The 20,469-nt window shown below is 29.7% G+C and overlaps 1 protein-coding gene across 2 annotated transcripts; it reads left to right on the plus strand.

Moving 5' to 3' along the window:
- The first annotated feature begins 7,356 nt into the window (after window positions 1-7,356).
- LOC107436991 (ribosomal protein S26) lies at window positions 7,357-17,702 on the plus strand. Of its 2 annotated transcripts, none has more exons than XM_071187149.1 (4): window positions 7,357-7,515; window positions 8,022-8,199; window positions 13,505-13,650; window positions 17,614-17,702. In XM_071187149.1, the coding sequence occupies exons 1-4, from the start codon at window positions 7,513-7,515 to the stop codon at window positions 17,662-17,664; spliced, it is 378 nt and encodes a 125-aa protein (XP_071043250.1). In that variant the 5' UTR covers window positions 7,357-7,512; the 3' UTR covers window positions 17,665-17,702. The 2 variants fall into 2 exon arrangements, with proteins under 2 accessions (XP_071043250.1, XP_015904335.1); XM_016048849.3 differs by having other exon boundaries at window positions 13,505-13,641.
- The last annotated feature ends 2,767 nt before the right edge of the window (window positions 17,703-20,469 follow it).

The following is a 20,469-nucleotide window of genomic DNA, read 5'->3' on the forward strand; positions in this document are numbered from 1 at the left end:
GCAGGGGTACGCGTTCTTATGCGAAATATCTTGCAACAAACGAAAATTACAAAAAATTTTATTTAAAAACAAAGCTAGCCATGAAAATTTACGATTACGTATTTTTCTATTGGATATTTTTTGCAGAGTTAACAGTTAATAATTAGTGGTGTCAACAGCCAGTTGTGATTTTTACTTTTTGTGCGATTTTTTATAGTAAAAAATTCCTTCATTTTTTTATTAGGGGTACACAGCGTTACGAAAAATTTAGAAAGGGTACACAAAAGTCATAAGTTTGGGAAACACTGTTCTGAGGACTGTTCCCAGACCGTCGCCAATAGCCCATTGTGCAGCTCTAGTGCGACATAAATGAACTACTACTACTATTTGTTAAAAAAAAAAGCAAAGTTCCTGCTACTTAAAATTTCGCCCAGTGTGTTTTGTTCTACCCTAACTCAAAAATAGTTGATGGAATGTAAAAATTCGCGCGTTTCTAGAGAAGCATTTAAAGATTGCTCTAATATGAAAATATTAAGACTAGCAGGGGCATTACGATTTCTTTCCTTGCTGCCACATACTCATGTCTCCAAAAATATCCAAAGCTAGGTATAAATTTCGAATTATTTTTGGAATAATCAGTTTGTTTTGATAATTTTTCAAGTAATGGCAGAAAATGTATAATTTTTTTTCTCCATTTTCCCCTTTCGACTGAAGATGGAAAAAAAATGTTTGAATATTTTTAAATTAATTTCGGAGTTAATAAATTTTCAAATTCTTTTTATATAATCTCAAAAGGTTACCTAAAATTCATCTCTTTTTTTCTCGAAAGGAAATCGATTTGAATTTATAGTTCTGATATTTAAACACATGTATGCAATTGTAATGATATTTAAATTTTCAACACGCGCATATTATTTTGCTTCCAATATAGGCGAGATGAGCAAGCGAATTACGTGTTGATTGAGTTTGGATAGGACTACACAAACAGTTCCGAGGGTCGGCTGGCGATAGTAAGCTGATAGTATAGCTCCTAATGTAATTTAAATTGAAAAACATTAGTTTTTGAGTTATTTTATGTCAAATTTTAAGTTTTTTATTTTAGCACGTAGCTTAGTTTTTTTTTTTAACTTTTAGCATCGGAATTTAGATTTTTTACCGATGCGTATTCACGGTTCTGACGACTTTATTTAAATTTCTCATTTATTCTATAAAAATTAAATTGTTAAGTTGGTTTTTCTAAGGAACGAATATTACTCCATTCCAATATTTTAATTTATTTGCTGATCTATCGATTCTATAGCAAGTTGGATATGACGCACTATTTCACGCAATTTTTACCACATCTCTTATAAGAAAGAAACAGTTTGCATGCCCGGATTCAGATAATTTTTGAGCTATGGATCATGCATTATTGATCTCTAAAATAGCTTCAAATTCACCAAGAGATGTTAGTTTTCATAAAATAAAATAAAATTTATTGTTTAACACTAGAGCGATCGGAACGGTCGTTTTGACCGCAAATCAACTTTGAAAGGAGCTAACTCCTCAAATATACCAGCTTACTTGAGTTTCGTGACTTTTCCTAACTTTTTGAGATCTTCAAAAGCAAAAGGTAAAATTTTATGAGAAGAGCGTATAAAATAATGATTTACCTAGAATGACCATTGCGGTCAAAATGACCTCTATACAGATTTAAGCGTGATTAGATTAATAGTTTCTATTCAGATCACTTCAATATATGAACTCGCAATCGTCTTACAAATGACTAACGTGTCCAATCTTCCGAGGAAGGGTAAAGTTTTGTGAAAATTCCGAATTTGTATTCAATAGCAGGAAAAAACTAATAAAATTCAATAAACAGCTTTGACGTTAAAAATTACGCATGTTAAAAATTTATTCAATAAATGAAAGAAAAACTATGAAATGGGATTTATGACCAAATATTTTTTTGAACAGTTTGATATAAATTGGTAACGACAAAGACAAAAAGAGCTTGGTAACTATGCCTTTATGTAACGAAAGTGTATGTTTCTTTGTCTCTAAAAACTTTTTACTATTTATTGGCAAAAGGAATTTCAGTATTTTTTACGATATGGCTAAATTACAGAGAAATCCGATCAATTAGTGAGGCTGCAACTACCTTGCACTTGTTTTTATTTTAAATATTCTAGTGCATGATGAAAGAGCTATTATATTAATGCAAACTAAAAAAAAAAAAAAGGTGTTGACAAACTTTATAAATTATGATCTTAAAAACCTCCCAGGAAAAGAAAGTTTTTTTATAATGCGTAAGTTTTTTAGCGTTAATGTTTCATCAAGTAAGACGACTGTAAAAGACACGAACAATGTATAGAATATAGCCAATTTTAGTTTTAATTTCGCTATTTTTGCTGATTTTAAGTTTTTTTAAGATTTGAAGTCCTTTATTTTGAGCTTCGTAAACAAAATACAAATTTCAATTTTCTACAAAAAAAAAAAAAAAAAAAAAAAAAAAATTTTTTGACACGACAAGCAGCTATAGCCNAAAAAAAACTTTTTTGACACGACAAGCAGCTATAGCCGACAATTATGTCGGCTATAGCTGCCCACACAAAACAAAAATTTTCGTCGTGCCTGAAATTGATTTATTAAAAATGCTAAGAAATTTTCACAAGTAACTTTTATTTCAAATCTTGTGATAATATCGACTATGGTGTGTAACACTCTTTTATAATGTTACCATTTTCCCTGAAAATAAACTTACTTTTTTTTGTAAACTAAAAATAATACGATTAAAAATACTGCAGATTGTTAAAATTATTAAAAATGACTTTTTCTAACTTTTTATAATGATATTTGAATAATCAAATATTTAAACTCATTTTCACTAATGCAGTCAAAACAACCCCCAATGGTCATTTAGGTAGGTCAGATGTATAAAATAAAAAAACAGATATCAATTTTATTTCAAACATTATTTTTCAATAATTATTATAAACCTTGTTTTACCATACTGAATATTTGATTAACAGTTTTTTAAGCTTTAATATTCAACTATCTAAATGAGCCGGGAAATCACGTGGTAGGATCCAGTTTTCCCTCATTCATCTCCATATTGTTTTGGTTCTCACTAGCATAAAAATAATAAAAGTCATAAAAGTATTGCTTTTCTATAAATATTTTTTTAGGTTGATTTGATACACATACAATTTAATAGGATAGAATTTTTTATTTTCAAATTTAGTAGATAACAATTGTAAAAAATGAGTGAAAACAATCCCATTGACAATGCGACGGATTTAAGGTTATGTCAAGGTACGTCTCTTGTGAATATCAATTGATTGTTAGGTATTCCTAAAAGAGACTTNTTTTGAAATTACATTATGACGCATTCACATACATTATTAATACAAATACATTTTCCATGGCGAAACTATGAGGCAACCATAAGCACTTCCACTGGTTCAAGAGGTCCACGAGGGAAAAATGCACAGTATTACCGTGATTACAGAGCACGGAAGAGAGAGGAGCAGAAAAAAGAGTCGTTGAATAGAACTAGTGATCCTTCTACGACTGCTGAATCTTCTACAATTAACGTCGCAGGTTACGAAGTTTAACTTCTTCCGCACGGAGGGACTCCACGCACTATACTTTTTTACTTCAAAAGCGAGAAGAAAAATAAACTATTCATCTATGCATAGGGTGAATTCTACGACTTGGAGTTTTTGGAGCTCGTTCCGAGATGTACTGACACTGTCGTTCGAAAACAAAATAAAAAGTTTTATCTTATAAGAAGAGTAGAGGCATTCCATCCTTTTCAGTTTTGTCATAAACAAATGATTTTGTGTTGAATTAATTTGTTTTGAAAACAAACTTTTCCTTTTCATACAAATGTTTTTTTTTTTTTACCATTTTTAAAAAATTACTATTCTATGATTTTTATTCTTGTAAAAATATGTTCAAATATGTTTTAATCAAATGATATTTTTCGTATGCATTTCATTGTATACACTACTGCAACTGGATTTTATCCGTAGTGTATGTTTTCCCTTTGATTAAAAAAAAAGTAAAATACTTTCCAACGCANATTCTACGACTTGGAGTTTTTGGAGCTCGTTCCGAGATGTACTGACACTGTCGTTCGAAAACAAAATAAAAAGTTTTATCTTATAAGAAGAGTAGAGGTATTCCATCCTTTTCAGTTTTGTCATAAACAAATGATTTTGTGCTGAATTAATATGTTTTGAAAGCAGACTTTTCCTGTTTATACAAATGTTTTTTTTTACCATTTTTAAAAAATTACTATTCTATGATTTTTATTCTTGTAAAAATATGTTCAAATATGTTTTAATCAAATGATATTTTTCGTATGCATTTCATTGTATACACTACTGCAACTGGATTTTATCCGTAGTGTATGTTTTCCCTTTGATTAAAAAAAAAGTAAAATACTTTCCAACGCAGCTCCGAATGTATTTTTTATTGCAACTTTTTTTTGTCAAAAAGAAAAATTCGTTTGATTAAACTGATTTTGAAAACTTGGTTAGTGGTTGGTTTATAGGTTGTATGATCAAAGAAGATTTAATGGAAATGTTCCCTAAATTTCCAATAATCGTGAACTGTTTTTTATTACGTATGGTTGACTAAATGTAAATAATAATAAGTTAAATAAGCTTCAAAAAACTGGAAGAAATTTAAAAAACTTCCTGTTTATCCTTCTATTAATGTTATGGTTACGAGGATTAATGTTCAACAGGAACATTATTATACGTGTGAACAGGATTAATATTCTAGGAGTAGGACTTTTTTTGAAAAATTATAATTTATGTTTTTATTCACTCGTAATTTTACTGTTCATAAGAGTTTTCTGTAATTTATGAATTATAACAGACCGTGAGCTTAAAACAATTGTTTTAAGCTCACGGTTTGTTTGTAATTGTTAATTGTAATTGTTAAATTTAAATTTAAGAAAATCAATATCACAACCTAAGTAAAGTGTAATGTTTGTCATGTTTAGCGTGATGTCTCTTATTTGGTCAAATTTGTTTAAAATATCCCCGTTTGTCTTTTTTGGATAGTATCATAACGCGCTTACGGAGTCTTATTAATTTATTTGTTGTTTGTTTAGCTAAAATTTAAATCAAGAGAATGCGTTATTTTGCAAACACTGCAAGTATAATGAATGGTGTCTTCACATAAATGTAAACAATAACAATCCCGAGCTCTAGTTCCGGTTAGAAAGTTTGCAACTGCTCACTACAGCTTATTCTGCGAGGCGATATTTTCAAACGGACAATTTTGTTTTCAATAAAAGAAATAAATTAGATAATTTATGAGCTCAAATCTGCCGTATTTCATGAGATATTAAAGTTATTATGTAATTCTGGTGAGTTTGAAGTGAAAATTTGTTTTAGTTATTTATAGATATATTGGTAAAAAAGGTGGAATGGTTGCTAGATTTTGAATAACTCGCTTTTTTGACCTCTTTCCATTTATTTATTACTGTTTGTTCTTGTTGCAAGCTGTCAGTGGCGTAGCGAGGGGGGAGCAAGGGGGAGCATCATGCCCCGGGCGCTACTCACAAAGGGGCGCCAAATGGTCAGCAAAACAAAAAAAATTGTTGGATAATTTTTATTTTTATTATAATTTATTTCTGCAAAAAATATTTTAAATTTAGTGCCAGTGAAATATGATAAATGTTAATTCGTAAATAAAAAGGAACACTAATCAAACTGTAATAATATATTCATAATAGAAATGACACGTCTTTTCTAATGGCTGGCTGACTCGACCTGTATCTGTCAGCACTTCCTTATGGCATCTACGCTGTGTGGTTACATATATTATCTCCAAATATTTGCACTGTACAAAAATCGTTTGTATGTTTGTACAGTGTATAATACAGATTTCAATGGAATAGAACTCTTTATCGAAGAATGTGACTGTAAAATGTTACTCCTTTGTAGAAAAGAAATTGAACTTAAAACTCCATTAGAATTTCTTACTTTTATAATCCCGTATGGAGAAGATGTTTTTCCAAACCTGAGAGTGGCACTTCAAATACTCCTGACTATCTCAGTATCAATTGCTAACTGCGAATGGTCATTCAGCAAATTAAAATTAATTTTGACATATCTACGATCAACGGTGGGACAAGATCACCTAAGTGACCTGGCATTTTTAAGTGTGGAAAGAGAAAAATTTGAAATGATCAACTTTGATGATATTATTGATAAATTTGCTTCATCAAAAGCGGAAAATTTACACATAGTAATTAGTTTTATAATTGTATTATAATCATATTATTAAATATATGTATCTCCTTAGAGATAATAAATATTTACTTTTTTATTGTTTTAAAACTGCGTGTTTTTAAAATATTTCTTTATAAATATGTAAAATAAATAATAGGTATCTTATGAACTAATTCTAGATGATCATATACATTTCAAAGTCTAGTCTTGTTTTCTCAACTACATTTTTTGTCTCAAATTTAATGCCTAACTTGAGCCTATGACTTTATTAATTCTACTTTATTTATTTATTACTTTGCGAGTATATTTTACTTATAATATTAGATGGATTTCGAATGGGGGAGGGCGCTAAAAAGGTATTGTGCCCCGGGCGCGAGTTAAGCTCGCTACGGCACTGCAAGCTGTGCACCATCTTACGTTAGTGTTAGCACCTTTAGCATCGCAAACACAAGTATTGTTAGCATTGTAAACACAAGTAATAAGTAATCAAATACTACGTTTGCAAGAATCTCAAAACGCAATGATCACGTTGTGAGCCAACTGGCTTTAAAATACACCGGAGACAGTAACCCGGAAGTATAGGCGGTATGGAGTTTGCAGCGTTCCCTAGTGAAGAAAACACCATCCATATTATTGGATGGCGCTCTTTTTCAAACTTAGGCGTAAAAATCAATCAGAAATGGGACCCCGGAAGTCTTACGACGAATTTTAACCTCTAGCGCCATCTGTGGTTCACACGGTCAACTATCTGTTGTCATGGGCGATCATTGTTTTTCTGATAGAATTATTTAAAATATTGGTAAAATTATTATTATTACTGAAATAACGATAAAGCTATGAACTGAATCGTTCAAAAAGTTGACACACAGTAGATTGCTTGCTTTTTAAAAGCTAAGAGAACATTCATACTGAACACAAATATAATCACATATGCGAATTCGGAGATGCGAGCGATTACCTAATTGGCGAATTTTTCACGGACCAGACGTGCGTGCGACTTTTCAGCAATTGCTCTGTAAGCATTTCATTTTGAGCTGCTGTTAGAGGCCAATTGCAATGCGATCGCATATGCGAATCACCAATCAAATCTCACACTGTATAAGCGTATCTGCGTATTACTTATTTTGGAGGCTCTGCACACAGCTAAAGCGGACAAATTCTAACATTTGAAAATTGCAAAAAATGGCAACACGTTCGTTCTAAACGTAAGCCAGAGCTCGTGCATGCGGCAACGTGGTTAAATTAGGTTATTTGATTGATATTTAATTAAATCAACTAGTTTTTTCTATTTTTAATTATCATGGTAAGTAGGTTTTATATAAATTCATTGATTTATTAACAATGTTTCATGTTATTCATTCAGTAAGAAATACGCGAATTGTGTCTGATAAGTGTTAGCAATGGACTCGTATCTATTTTCTGAATTGTTTGAATTCAAAATTGTTATTTGTTCCTTTTTTGGAAAAAATTGCTTCTTTTTTACCATATTTTTTTATAAACTTATTTAATTAATTTAAAGTTCAGATACTTTTTTTTATGAATGTACCTGTGAATCTCTATTTTTTTAATTCTGTGTTTTCTACGAAATCTAATTAGTCTTACTGAAATCTGATCAAAACTATAGATTATGCCTTTTATTTTCTGTAATTAAAATCAATGAATCCTTTTCTTAAGACGGACAGTTGCTTTTACAATGTCAATTCTCAGCTTAAGCATGTGATAATTGAACATTGATCTTTGTAGAAAGTAGCTCTGTATGATATTACTACGTCATTATTTTCTGATACTAAAGTTCGTATACTTTTCTAGACTCAGAAAAGGCGTAATAACGGACGTAGCAAGCATGGGCGAGGGCATGTAAAGCCTGTAAGATGTACCAATTGTGCTCGCTGTGTACCCAAAGATAAAGCCATCAAAAAGTTTGTTATCAGAAATATTGTAGAAGCAGCAGCTGTAAGAGATATTCAAGAAGCTAGTGTTTATGACAGTAAGTATTATGTGCAATATTTACCATTGAGTTTTTTTTTTAATTCATTGCTTAGTTATAATTCATCAAATTTTTATCTGTTTGTCAGCTGATCTAATTTAGTAAATTGGTTACCACCCATCAGTGGTGGCTTATTTTTGTTGATAGCAACTATAGTAAAGTGAGGTGTGATGTACATATTTGTGTATAAAATTGTTTATTGAGAAACTTTCTATCCAATGCGATGAATAAAAGTATGAAGTAAATATTGTCTAAAGCATCATTGTTATTGGTGTGGAAATATAGTTTTTGATCTGTCCTTTTACTAAGAATTGTGCTATATTTATTTCTAATTTTTATTGTATTAATATAAGTATGAGTCTACTTTATGGCATTGATTAGTAAATGTAATGGATTTTTTTCCATTTATGGTTTAAATGAGAGAGGTAAAAGTCTTATTTAATGTAAGATATCACTCATGGGTTGCAAAAGTTGAATTCGTGAATACCGTTTTTCCTAAAATTGAATTTATGAAGGTACCGCCAAACGGTAGTAAATTCGGATTGCACAGACCCCTGATTTTTAAATATTATATCGAATGATCATTTACTAAATTCTGTGTTTTAAATATTATATCTATTCACTTAGTGATATCTTTTAATAAATTTCGATCAAATATTGTTATAAAAGAATAATAATTGATATTTTTCATTTTTTGTTAATAAGACAGTGTGATAAAATTTTTCTTCGAATCAAGCTAATGATACATGTTACATTAATAAAACTAACATAGAAATTAGTGCAAAGTAGGAAGAAAAAAGACTTAGCATCTTTCTATCTGCCCTGAACAAACTAAATCAAATATATATTTATATATGTATATAAAAAAGAATGCAAGTTTAATTATTCTTTATACTTTATTAGAATTGTGTANCACAGAGACACACACAGACACACATAGTGAACTTTGTGATTGGTGGAGTGCCCAAAATATTGTGTCGCGTGCCATTGGTTCGCCATCCCTGGTCTAAAGCATCATTGTTATTGGTGTGGAAATATAGTTTTTGATCTGTCCTTTTACTAAGAATTGTGCTATATTTATTTCTAATTTTTATTGTATTAATATAAGTATGAGTCTACTTTATGGCATTGATTAGTAGATGTAATTGATTTTTTTTCCATTTATGGTTTAAATGAGAGAGGTAAAAGTCTTATTTAATGTAAGATATCACTCATGGGTTACAATGGTGGTATAACTCAAAGAACATGTGTTTTGGACTAACAACAGGTGTAAATAGGAAAATACGCATTCTTTCAGCAGCAATACTTTCATAACTCATAATTCAACTGGAAGGTAATCTTCGCTTAAGCAAACGAAAGCATTTCTTATGCATTTTTGCATAACAATGAAAACTTGAAACCCACTTATCTCAAAACTTGATTTTTTTGAGTTGTGCCACTATTGAAGCCCATGAGTGATATGGTGTTTTCTTTGATTTTTCAGAAATAAAAATTTTTCATATCCTGACTTTAGCTTTTTGTTGCAATTTTTCTGATTTTTATTAGTATTCAAAACATCACATTTCTTAAATGTTAATGAACTATACACAGATTTTGTAGTTGAATTTTCAAGGGTCTGTCTAGGTTTTTCTTAGAGGTTACTATTTTGTGAAATTTTGAACATAATTTGTGAAAGATTAAAAATTATATTAAAAAATCAACACAAAAACATGCTAAAAATATAGATTTATAAGGGATAGAAAAATAAAATTGTAAGAAAAAGTATTTTGTGACACTATTGTTTTTCCTAAAGTTGAATTCGTGAAACTACCGTTTTTCCTAAAATTGAATTTGTGAAGGTACCGCCAAACGGTAGTAAATTCGTATTTTTAAATATTATATCGAATGATCATTTACTACATTCTGTGTTAAAATATTATATCTATTCACTTAGTGATATCTTTTAATAAATTTCAATCAAATATTGTTATAAAAGAATAATAAATGATATTTTTCATTTTTTGTTAATAAGACAGTGTGATAAAATTTTTCTTGGAATCAAGCTAATGATACATGTTACATTAATAAAACTAACATAGAAATTAGTGCAAAGTAGGAAGAAAAAAGACTTAGCATCTTTCTATCTGCCCTGAACAAACTAAATCAAATATATATTTATATATGTATATAAAAAAGAATGCAAGTTTAATTATTCTTTATACTTTATTAGAATTGTGTATACTAAATTAAATATATATAATAATTAGTTGCCTTTTATGAATTGAGGCTGGGATGTGTATATACTGTTTGTCTACGATAAGTACTCTGTCCGCCATTCGTCTGGAGGGGTGGCGGGGACTATGGTAATGAGGTATGATTATTTCAAGTAGGGGTGCGGGGTCCCTCTTTAAGACTGGTTTCGGTGGGAGAAAAGGAGACTTCTTTCTTCGCTCTATTGTATTAGCCCTAGAGTTAAGAGAAATGAGCGTTCGCGCCTGAAATATCGTTTAGAGCATGTGCTTCCTTTTTTTTAATCTTTTCTTTTTTTCAAAAGCTGGTTTTAGAAAAAAAATTAAAAAAAAAATATATATGTATGTATGGAAATTGTATAAAATTGTTTAAAGCAGCTCAATGATCTATTAATAAATAACTCATCTATAAATTTATCATACATAGTAAATTGGTTATTAAGAAAAAAATAAATTTGCTAATAAAAACTGTTTTTAATAAATAGTGAAAAAAAACTGTACAGGTTACAATAAAATATGAATAAGAAAACGTAATTTAAGCAAAAAAAACTTCAGATAATTTCAGATGGTTTGATGGGTGCTGATAAAAATCATCGTTGATAGTTTTAGATTTCATCCTAGTTGCGGTCACTTGCTTTCAGTTTCAAAAAAAAAAAAAAATAAATAAATAAATAAAATATTTAAAAATTAATAATCAAAACAAAGATATTTAATATTTCTCCGGCACAGATAACGTGAACTATTTTTATTTTCAGCAAAAGTTTTATCTCCTTTTAAAATCAGAGTTATTAAGTTTAAGCTCTTCACTTTTTCCAGAAAATTCAAGTAATAAAAGAAATTAACTGCTTTAAAAAATGTGCAAGTTTAGAAATTAAACCATCTAACAATCAATGAACATTCATAATAAATATCGTAAAATTAAAAAGTAATATTAAAAAAACCTGTACTACCCTTAATGTCAGAATTTGTTCACTTTTTTTCCTTTGTATTTAAAAAATAACAACTGATTGAATCGAGAGAATTATTTTAAGTAAGAAAGAAATATTCATGCGAATCTTAAAAAAGTTCTTGAATCAGATTAAATAAGTCTCCTACTGGTGGCTGAGTCAGCCAATCTGGTATACTCCCCATACAAGCTATCATCGAAGGCGAAAGAAAAGGAGACCTCTTCATCGAAGCCACCCTCCCTAAAATGCTCTCTTCTTGTTTCCATAGCACCAGACTGCCGCAGACTTTGTGGCGGACAGAGTACCTATCGTAGACAAACAGTACCAGGGTTGGAGTTTTTGCCGGCAAAAAGGGGGTTTTGCCATGACAGTGGTAAAAGCTGGTAAGAACCGGCAAAAACCAAATTATCTAAATTGCAGATTAAATATTATTACAAAATACTTGAAACAAATTTAAATCAATCCTAAGGAATAATAATTTCGATACAATACATGAAAAAAATATTTTTAACATATTAATAATTAATATAAAGGCAATAATTTTTAAAAGATTGAAGGTTTTTGACCTCTTTTCATTTTAGAATCCTTAAATAAATGTTTTTTTACAAATAGTAAATAAATATTATTATTTGTACAATAATTAACTACACATCTTGATAGATATTTTATGCTTTAAATTATAGTTATATTAATTTAAAATAAGTTCATTTCACTGGAAAAAGAGAATACTTGCAAAATTTCCAATCAATAATGCTTTAAACTACTAAAATGTTGTATTATTACATTATGATTTAATTATGGAATAAAAAATTTTTAAATTTTTTTGTAATTATTCATATTTATAGTATATATTTCAATTTGAGGAATAATTTTGTCACAAAAATGTGTTTTTGTCCTCTCATCTTGGAAAATATAGGTTTTTGCCAGGGCGGTTTTTACCGGTATTTACCATGGTTTTTTCCACCTGCAGCAAAATCTTGCCAACCCTGGTATATACTGTACGAAAAAATATCCTGCTTTTTTTCCTTGGTCTACTATAAGGCTTATTTTATGTAAATCTCTGTTGAACAAAATCAGTTATATTAGTTTGACATATGTTAGTGAGTAAAATCAAATTTCGCCTGTGTGAGAAAATAGACGTAGAAGACTACATAATATTTTTTGATAAAGTATTTTATTTGTAATAAAAAGTTCTTAGTGGATTAGGAAACTTGAAATTGTCTGGGAAATTTACTATGAGAAAAAAGCATGAGTCATGGCAAAATGTTTAACTATGTTCTGTAAGTCTCTGAGCGAGCTTGTATGGCAGTGCTAAGTGGTTCAGTTAAAAGTGAGTCGTGAAATAGTATGTTAATTGCAAAGTAGTTATAAATGTATACTTATAATTATGTACAAAGTAGTATTATGTACTGTTGTACTTAATTACAAGTTTAAATTGATTTAGTGGTAACTAGCAGTGCTGGCATCATAAAATTTAAAAAAAATGTAGATAACAGCTATAAATAAAATGCATGTCATGTTATCTATATTTAACTAGAATTAACTGTGATGTATAGTTTTGAAATTAATATTGTAGAGGGAACATCTCTTAAATTACACCAAATTATGGCACTAACATGTTGCATTAATTTCATTATGTTTCATGTTGCATCAATTTCATTATGAGGGATGGAAATCTTAACTTTTTGAGATTTTTACCTGCCTTCCAATTTTCTTCAATTAAAAGAGTTCCCAGTTTTGTTGAATGATAAATCTAAAATCATAAATCGAAGAACATAGGCTTCCCTTTTTTTTTGCATATTTATTTTTTAAATACTTGAGAAAAGCAATTTTAACAATTAATAAATTATTTAATGCAACTGTTATTCTTTGTTCCCAAGCCTTCAAGAAAGGTTAACAACTTTGTTTTAGAAAGTCCCTTTTCTATGTATTTATATTTGTGAATCTGTACTTTTGAAATCTAATACTGTTTTTTACTATTGTTATATTTCATCTATACATTTTTTCTGGCTTATGCTCGTACCAATTTATATGCAATGCTCCACTGTCGTGTGCAGGTATTTGCATATAGTCAGGTATACGTTTATACCCATTTTTTTCCTGTTTCTAATCTAAGCTTTTTTTCCCTAGCTTATGCTCTACCCAAGTTATATGCAAAGCTTCATTACTGTGTTTCCTGTGCTATTCACTCTAAAATTGTAAGGAACAGATCTAAAGAAGGACGAAAGGATCGTGCTCCACCCCCCAGATTCCAGCGGCCTATGACGGTAATAAAAGTAAAATAATGCTGACGAAATTAATGTCACTTTTGTTTTTTTCCTGAGCAATAGTATTTCTTATATTTATCCTATTAATAATTTTTAAATAAAGTATGTGTGCTTAAGTTTGGTAAGATAGTTATCTTAAAGAGTAAGAAAGAGAATTTAAATAATTGTGGTTTGTTTTATTTTATTAACTTTTCTGTTATTAGATTAAGAGAAACAGGGCGTAAAAAATCCCAAGTTTTTGCAGTTTTAAAAATTTATGAATACATTACTCTTGATTGATTTTTCCCATGCGTCAGAGCTAGTGATAAAAAATCAGTCTTGCTCCTTTACAATGACCAACACACACAATTTGTGGAAGGATTACTGTAATTGGTTTTACAATTACTACGCCTGAATGTTGAAAAACAAATTTGTGTATTAAATGCTGAAACATGTGAACTGTATGTTTAAACAAAGAACATTAGCAGCATTCTGTCTAGGTTTTTCTGAGAGGTACCTATTTTGTGAAAATTTAGATATAATTTATGAAAAATGATTTTAAAAGATCAACGCAGAAATATGGATATGGTTTCTTAAGGGATACAAAAATAAAATTCAAAGGAAAAGTATTTTGTGAAAGTAACGTTTTTCCTAAAATTGAATTTGTGAAGGTACCACTAAACAGTAGTAAATTCGGCCTGGACAGACCCCTGATTAGGCTATTATTTTAGTACAATTAACTTGATGAAGTTATATAATGAATATTGTAACTTTGTGTGATGCTGTAAATGTACCCAGATCATCTAATTAATTAGATGATTCAAATATAATATATTTTTTGTTTAAAAACTGCTTTGTTTCCATTTATTTCAATATTTCTTAAATTTTAAGTTTTGGAATGTTCGAGGTAGGCTTGGTTCCACCCACATCAAATTATTAATGCTTGACTGTAGTATTAATTTTATTGTGATAATTTAGCTGTATTTTAAAACAATTGTTATAATTTGTGATAATTAAGCTATATTAAATCTTTTAAAACATTATATAATCAGAGATGAGAGAATTTGCCGAAAGAGCAGTAGTTTGATTCCCCCATNCCCCCCCCATTTTTTTAAAAAAAAAAGTCTTAATGCTTCAAGAACGTAATTTTTGTGTGGATCCAATTATTATATCCCCCCCCTCCATAATTGCTGAAACCCAAATGTTAGTTGTACTTAAAACAGGCTTTTTTTTCCCCGCAGTAGTTTCCTGAGAAAGAATAATCATTATGAAAAAAATAGGTGAAGCTTTGGCAGATGAGTTTCTTGGCTGTTGAGTTCTAAGTAGTGTCTTGGATTTTCCTCCTTGATGCGACGCATAGTAAATTTGCACATCTGTACATTATAATTCTCTAGACTCCACTAGTTCTTATTTTTGACCGTTCCTGCTTTGTCTGTGCACACATTTGTACATGGTGCATCGTAAGATTAATGTATTTTAACAATTGAAGTAAAATTGATTGAAGAACGCAAAGTGTGCACGATTGATGCTGCTGGAAAAAATACATTCAGATTTGATTGGTTAAATAAAACAGTCAAAGTAACACTAAAACTGCTAGTAACAATCTTAGATGATATTGAGGTGAAAGTTACTGTCTTATTTAAGATGATTGGTTAAGATGATTTGATTCTTATTATTAAATTTCTTTCATATAGTAGTGATCAATATGTTTGAAATTATATTTAAGAAAATTTTAAATTTCACTGACCAAATGCTCCTACCTCTTTTAATATAAAATAAGACAATCTCACAGTTGAGTTAGAAGTTATGTTCTCAGGGATGAGATTTTTCTGCTTTTTAGCAGATGTTTGAATTTGTCACTCGAATTTCAGCGTTTTTGTCAAAAGCTCAGATTCTCTAAAAACTTCACTTTTTTTTCTCCTTCTAAATATTCTTCTTTTTCTGTAAGTTCAAGTCATTAAAATAAAGTAATTATATTTATTTCCGATTTTCAAAGATAAACAGGAAATTCAAACTATGTTATAGCTGCTAATCCTCCGCATTTTTAATTATTTTAGCTATTTTTTTCAGTTTTTACGCACTAAATTTAAGATTTTCCGTATTCATATTTTCGTAATTCAGAGGTTGCTGCTTCCTGTTTGCTGAAGTGAAAGTAAACTAAATAATCATAAAAAAATGGCGGTGGTTTTGTGGTGAAAAAAATTATCTTATTCAATTAATGTTGTAAATTTTTATTTACTACGGCTAAACGAAAGCAATACAAACAACCCCAAGTCCAGAATCTGCTAATATCTCAATTCTTATTCGCTCCATTATAATATCTTACATTGCTATTCTTATTTTCAGGATTTAAAATTCCAATATCGCGATTTGTATTTGTTTCTTTTTTTTTGATGCAGTTCTATTATCAGATTTAGATTTTCAAATTTACTTGATTTAAAAGTTGCGTGCTGCGATTCTATTTGGTTGTAATATCATCGATTTTCGTATATGTACGTGATTTAAAAATTAGACATTTTGATTCTTGTTCTCGCGTTATAAAAATTATGCATCATTATTTGTATCACAGCTTCTACATATTATATATATTAATATATGCATATATATTTATAAATAATTTCCCCCATTTCCTGAAATTGTGTTTTTAAAAAAAAATTATTTATTGCATCTTGTTTTGAAAATTGTGAATTTATTAGCATCACAAATTTTTGTAAGAATGCCTTAGGGGCCATTCAAAAAGTACGTACACAAAAAATGGAAAAATTTTAACCCCCTCCCCCTTCATACGTAAGGTCTCCCCCCATTAAAGTACGTACATTTTGTTAGTATGCCCCCCTTTTTCATAAAAGGTTATGTGAAATTTTGCAAGACAACTTTTTTTGAGAACTGGTTTACTCATTCTAACAAGTGGCCGCCGTGTCAAAAAAAAAAATACAAGAACAAACATGTATAATACGTGTGTAGGAAGAAGTCAAATTTAAATTTGGTGTATGCTTATAATGTACATACTTCGTATAATACCTCCCCCTCCCCATCGTACAAAATAGCAAATCATTTCCCCCCTTCGGGATGTACATACTTTTTGAACGGCCCCTTAGTACATTGTTAGCTATTACTAATTGTACACGTTTTGAAAAGATTAATTTAAAAAATTTAGAGCAGAAAATATAGAAGTAATGTTAATATTTCAATGTGCAGGGATGATGTTTTTTTGCTTTTGCTGCTTGAATTTCAGCCTTTTTATCAAAAACTAAAATTGAGTAAGTTTGCTAAAAAAAAAAAACTCCCTTTTTAAATTAACTATCTTTGATGAATTGAATCCCTATTACTATTTAAAATAATGAGTAGCCGTAATACATAACATTTCAACTTCATTCAATATCAATCATTACTGGAAAATATTGTAGTTTTGAAAGCTATAAAGATCCCTGAAATTTATATTGTATAATATACACCTATTTTCAAGCGCCTGAAACATGTCAACTGTTATTTCCTATCTGTGTATTTTTGAAGTGAATGGAGTTTCTTCATCAAATAAAGGGCTTATAGTTCATGTTAGATTAAGCTGAATTTTTACTCTTAATTTTTCTGTCTGACTGCATTGAGTTGGCAGACAAATTTGAATTTATGAAGATTGTGCTGTATATTTTCTCCATACATTTTGCTACAAGTACAATAAGTAGCCAATGATGTGGCCAAAATTATTATATGTTTATTAAATTTAGAATAACTTGCGATACTCTTTACTGAAGAGTTTCTTCTATTCCATTTTCATTAAATATAACCGTAGTTGTAAAATAAAACAAAATTTTTAAAGATTAAGCTTTCTGTATAGAGTGGTTTCATGGATTCCTAGTGTAGTAAAATACAGTTTGTTTGCCTAGATCTGTGAATGAACTTTTCATTACTGAGTGTCTAATAATTTAATATACTTGTTTCTGTTTGCTTTAATAGTCTTGTTTTTCTTTTTTAATATCTGTTTTTTTGTTTTAGGATGCTGCCCCAAGGGGAGGAAATCAACCACGTGTTATGCCACCTAAATAAGTTTGTAAAAATTTTGAAGAAATAAAAAAAAAAAGTGACTTGACATTCTCTTTGTACAGTGTGTTTATAATTTCAGTTTAATGTAGTTGTTCATATGAAAATCAAGCATAAAATTCACTATACTATAATGAGACAGGACATAAAGCATTTAATCCCTTGAAGAAAAATATTTAATTTTTGTTGCATTTTCTTAGCATTTTAACTAAATTTAAGTTAAGGCAGTGATTAAAGTCTGATTCATTATGCCGATTCGGTTGAGTTACCGTTCAATTGTACCAGCTGACGACGTACCCTGGCATATCCCAGCTAAAATTTGCTAACTTAGCTGGAAATCCATTTGGTAATTGAATCAGTGTTGTACAAAGGTTTCCAGACTGCAAAATAATTCCCAGTTCTCTGCCAAAAGCGTGTCGCATAAAATAATATCCGACCAAGCTGGGCCATACAGGATCAGGATTTGATATCTTCGCTTTCGTTGAGAAGAGAAAAAATCTGACACTTTACAAATGGAGATGTTTAAATTGTAAGAAAACCCCTAATGGGGGAGAAAAAGAGGAATATGAGCCATGCTTAATGTACGCCTTTAAAATCGCCTAGTTTCTTTCTTAAAAAGCAAAATTTAAAGGTATCTTATGTACAAGGTACCTGGAAAGTCATGGATTTAGGTTGCTGAAAAATCTAATTTTTAAAATGGAATTTATCCCCTCCCCTCTTATTTCCCGGTGCTCCAAATATCTGAATTTGTAACTAAATTCCCACATAATTTATTAAAATGTTTTTATAGTGTTCTTTCAAAAAATGAACGAGAGAACTTTTCTAGATTGAATTATCTTATAAACTTCTGATTTTAGAATTCATTTATTATAATTTTTTTTAATCAATTTAAAATTCTAGCTGAATCAAGCCAGTCAGTCATTGGCGATTCCTTTTTTTATTTTTTTAACCGAAATGAGAACAGGAAAAAAAATCGAGAGTATTTCCTCTCTGATGAAGAAAAAAAGTATCTTTGTTCAACTCTGTCTTTAGTCTGTGTTTTAAATTTAAAATCTATTACTATGAAGATGCAGAATATAACAGTTTTGGTTATACTTGTCATTTCAATTAATGTTATTTTGTGCTTTATTAAATTTATTGTGTTTTTGTCAGAGAAAATAGTAACTTTGGTTAAGTCATGTGAAATTCTTAAAATTAGTCATGAAAAGTCGTGGATTTAAAAATCTCAAATGTAGCAGGTACCGTGTATGGAATATACTTCACAAAATTTTATAAAATTGATTAAAACGTTGTTGCATCTTTTTAAATTCAATCCTAAAAATATATCGCTAAATGTTCTATCAAAAATCGTGGCACGGGTCAGGGAAAGTCTGGAATTGTTGAGGAATTTTATTTTAACTCTAAAAAGCAGGAAAAGTTGAAGTGTTTTGTAAAAAGCCTGGAAACCTACATCATACCTGGAAAATAGCAACAGTAATCGGTTATTGAGATTTAGAGTTCAAACAATCAAATATATTTAGCAATACAGTTATCTGATGAAGAATTGCATGCTCTAAACATAGTGTGGTCTAGATGTTTATTGAAATTTCCTGATATACTTGAAAATGTCAGGGAATTCTTTTCTGATATTGAGTGGGAGCTCTGTAAAGAACAAAGGAATTGTGGTCTGGATGTTTATTGAAATTTCCTGATATACTTGAAAATGTTAGGGAATTCTTTTCTGATATTGAGTGGGAGCTCTGTAATGAACAAAGGAATAATGAACGTAACGAAAAGATTGAGAACTAGATTTGGTACTAATGAAAGCGGAAATTGAAAAATACTGCTCTAGCTTCAAATATTGAGACTGTTGCATAGAATTTAATATTTGAAGAAAAGTGATAAGCTGCAATACTCGGAAAAAATGTCGAGCTGTGCGGTGCTGAGTCTAAGCTGGGGGTAATAGTATTTCGGGAGGTACCCCGGGTTTTTCGTATTATCCTAGGTATAACAATTAAGAAGAGCACGACATATGATTTTTCTGGTATATTGCTTTTTTCAAGACCATTTGTTCTCGGAATTTCGCTAATCAAAAACTTGTTTATCCGATTAAATTTTCACTGAATTCCGCAATCTAAAATTCAAATTTTGAAACTTTCACTAATTTCCGTACGATACGCTTACATAGCTGCCAACTCGACTGGATTTTTCCTTTTTCTACAGGTTTATTAAAAATTCTCTTTGGTTTTGTAAATTTCAGAAAATTCCCTAAAATTGAGAGAACTTTTTGAATAATCCTTATGGAAATAGAATATTTGCACAGATTGTTCCTTGCTTTAATATTAAAATAAGTATTATATATAATAAAGCTAGCCTCTTTTATTAAAATTAGTTTAAAACTGTTTTTTTTTTTTTATAAAATGCTCAGTTTATTTTTATTCTGAACTCCCTTTTAAATTAAGAAATATTTCAACTATCTTTAAATTGAATGCCTATTACTAATCATAATTATGAGTAATAATACATAACATATCAAGTTCATTTAATGTCCATCATAATTGGAAAATATTGCAGTTTTTCTATTTTGTTGACTATAAAAATCCCCATGCATAAAATATTTAGTACATAATGCAATAATTTTAATGATATTTATATTTCGTAAAATCTACTGGATTTTTTCCTAGTTGGATAATTAGTTGGCAGCTATGCGCTTACAAATGCGTGATTCTTCCGCTAATGGAGAGAAATCCGTCATTTTGATACTTTCAGTGTGGCGGATTTTCGCCAATTTGAATATTTGAACCTGCCCCGGAATCCGCTAATGTGATTTCT

The sequence above is a fragment of the Parasteatoda tepidariorum genome, chromosome 10, assembly GCF_043381705.1.
Source record: "Parasteatoda tepidariorum isolate YZ-2023 chromosome 10, CAS_Ptep_4.0, whole genome shotgun sequence".
Lineage (NCBI taxonomy): Eukaryota > Metazoa > Arthropoda > Arachnida > Araneae > Theridiidae > Parasteatoda > Parasteatoda tepidariorum.

What these genes read in the sequence shown, in the direction of transcription:
- LOC107436991 (XM_071187149.1), top strand. An exon ending in AGAAGCTAGTGTTTATGACA is followed by an intron (nt 8,200 to 13,504) that starts GTAAGTATTATG and finishes TTTTTTCCCTAG; the next exon opens with CTTATGCTCTACCCAAGTTA. An exon ending in GGCCTATGACGGTAATAAAA is followed by an intron (nt 13,651 to 17,613) that starts GTAAAATAATGC and finishes TTTTTGTTTTAG; the next exon opens with GATGCTGCCCCAAGGGGAGG.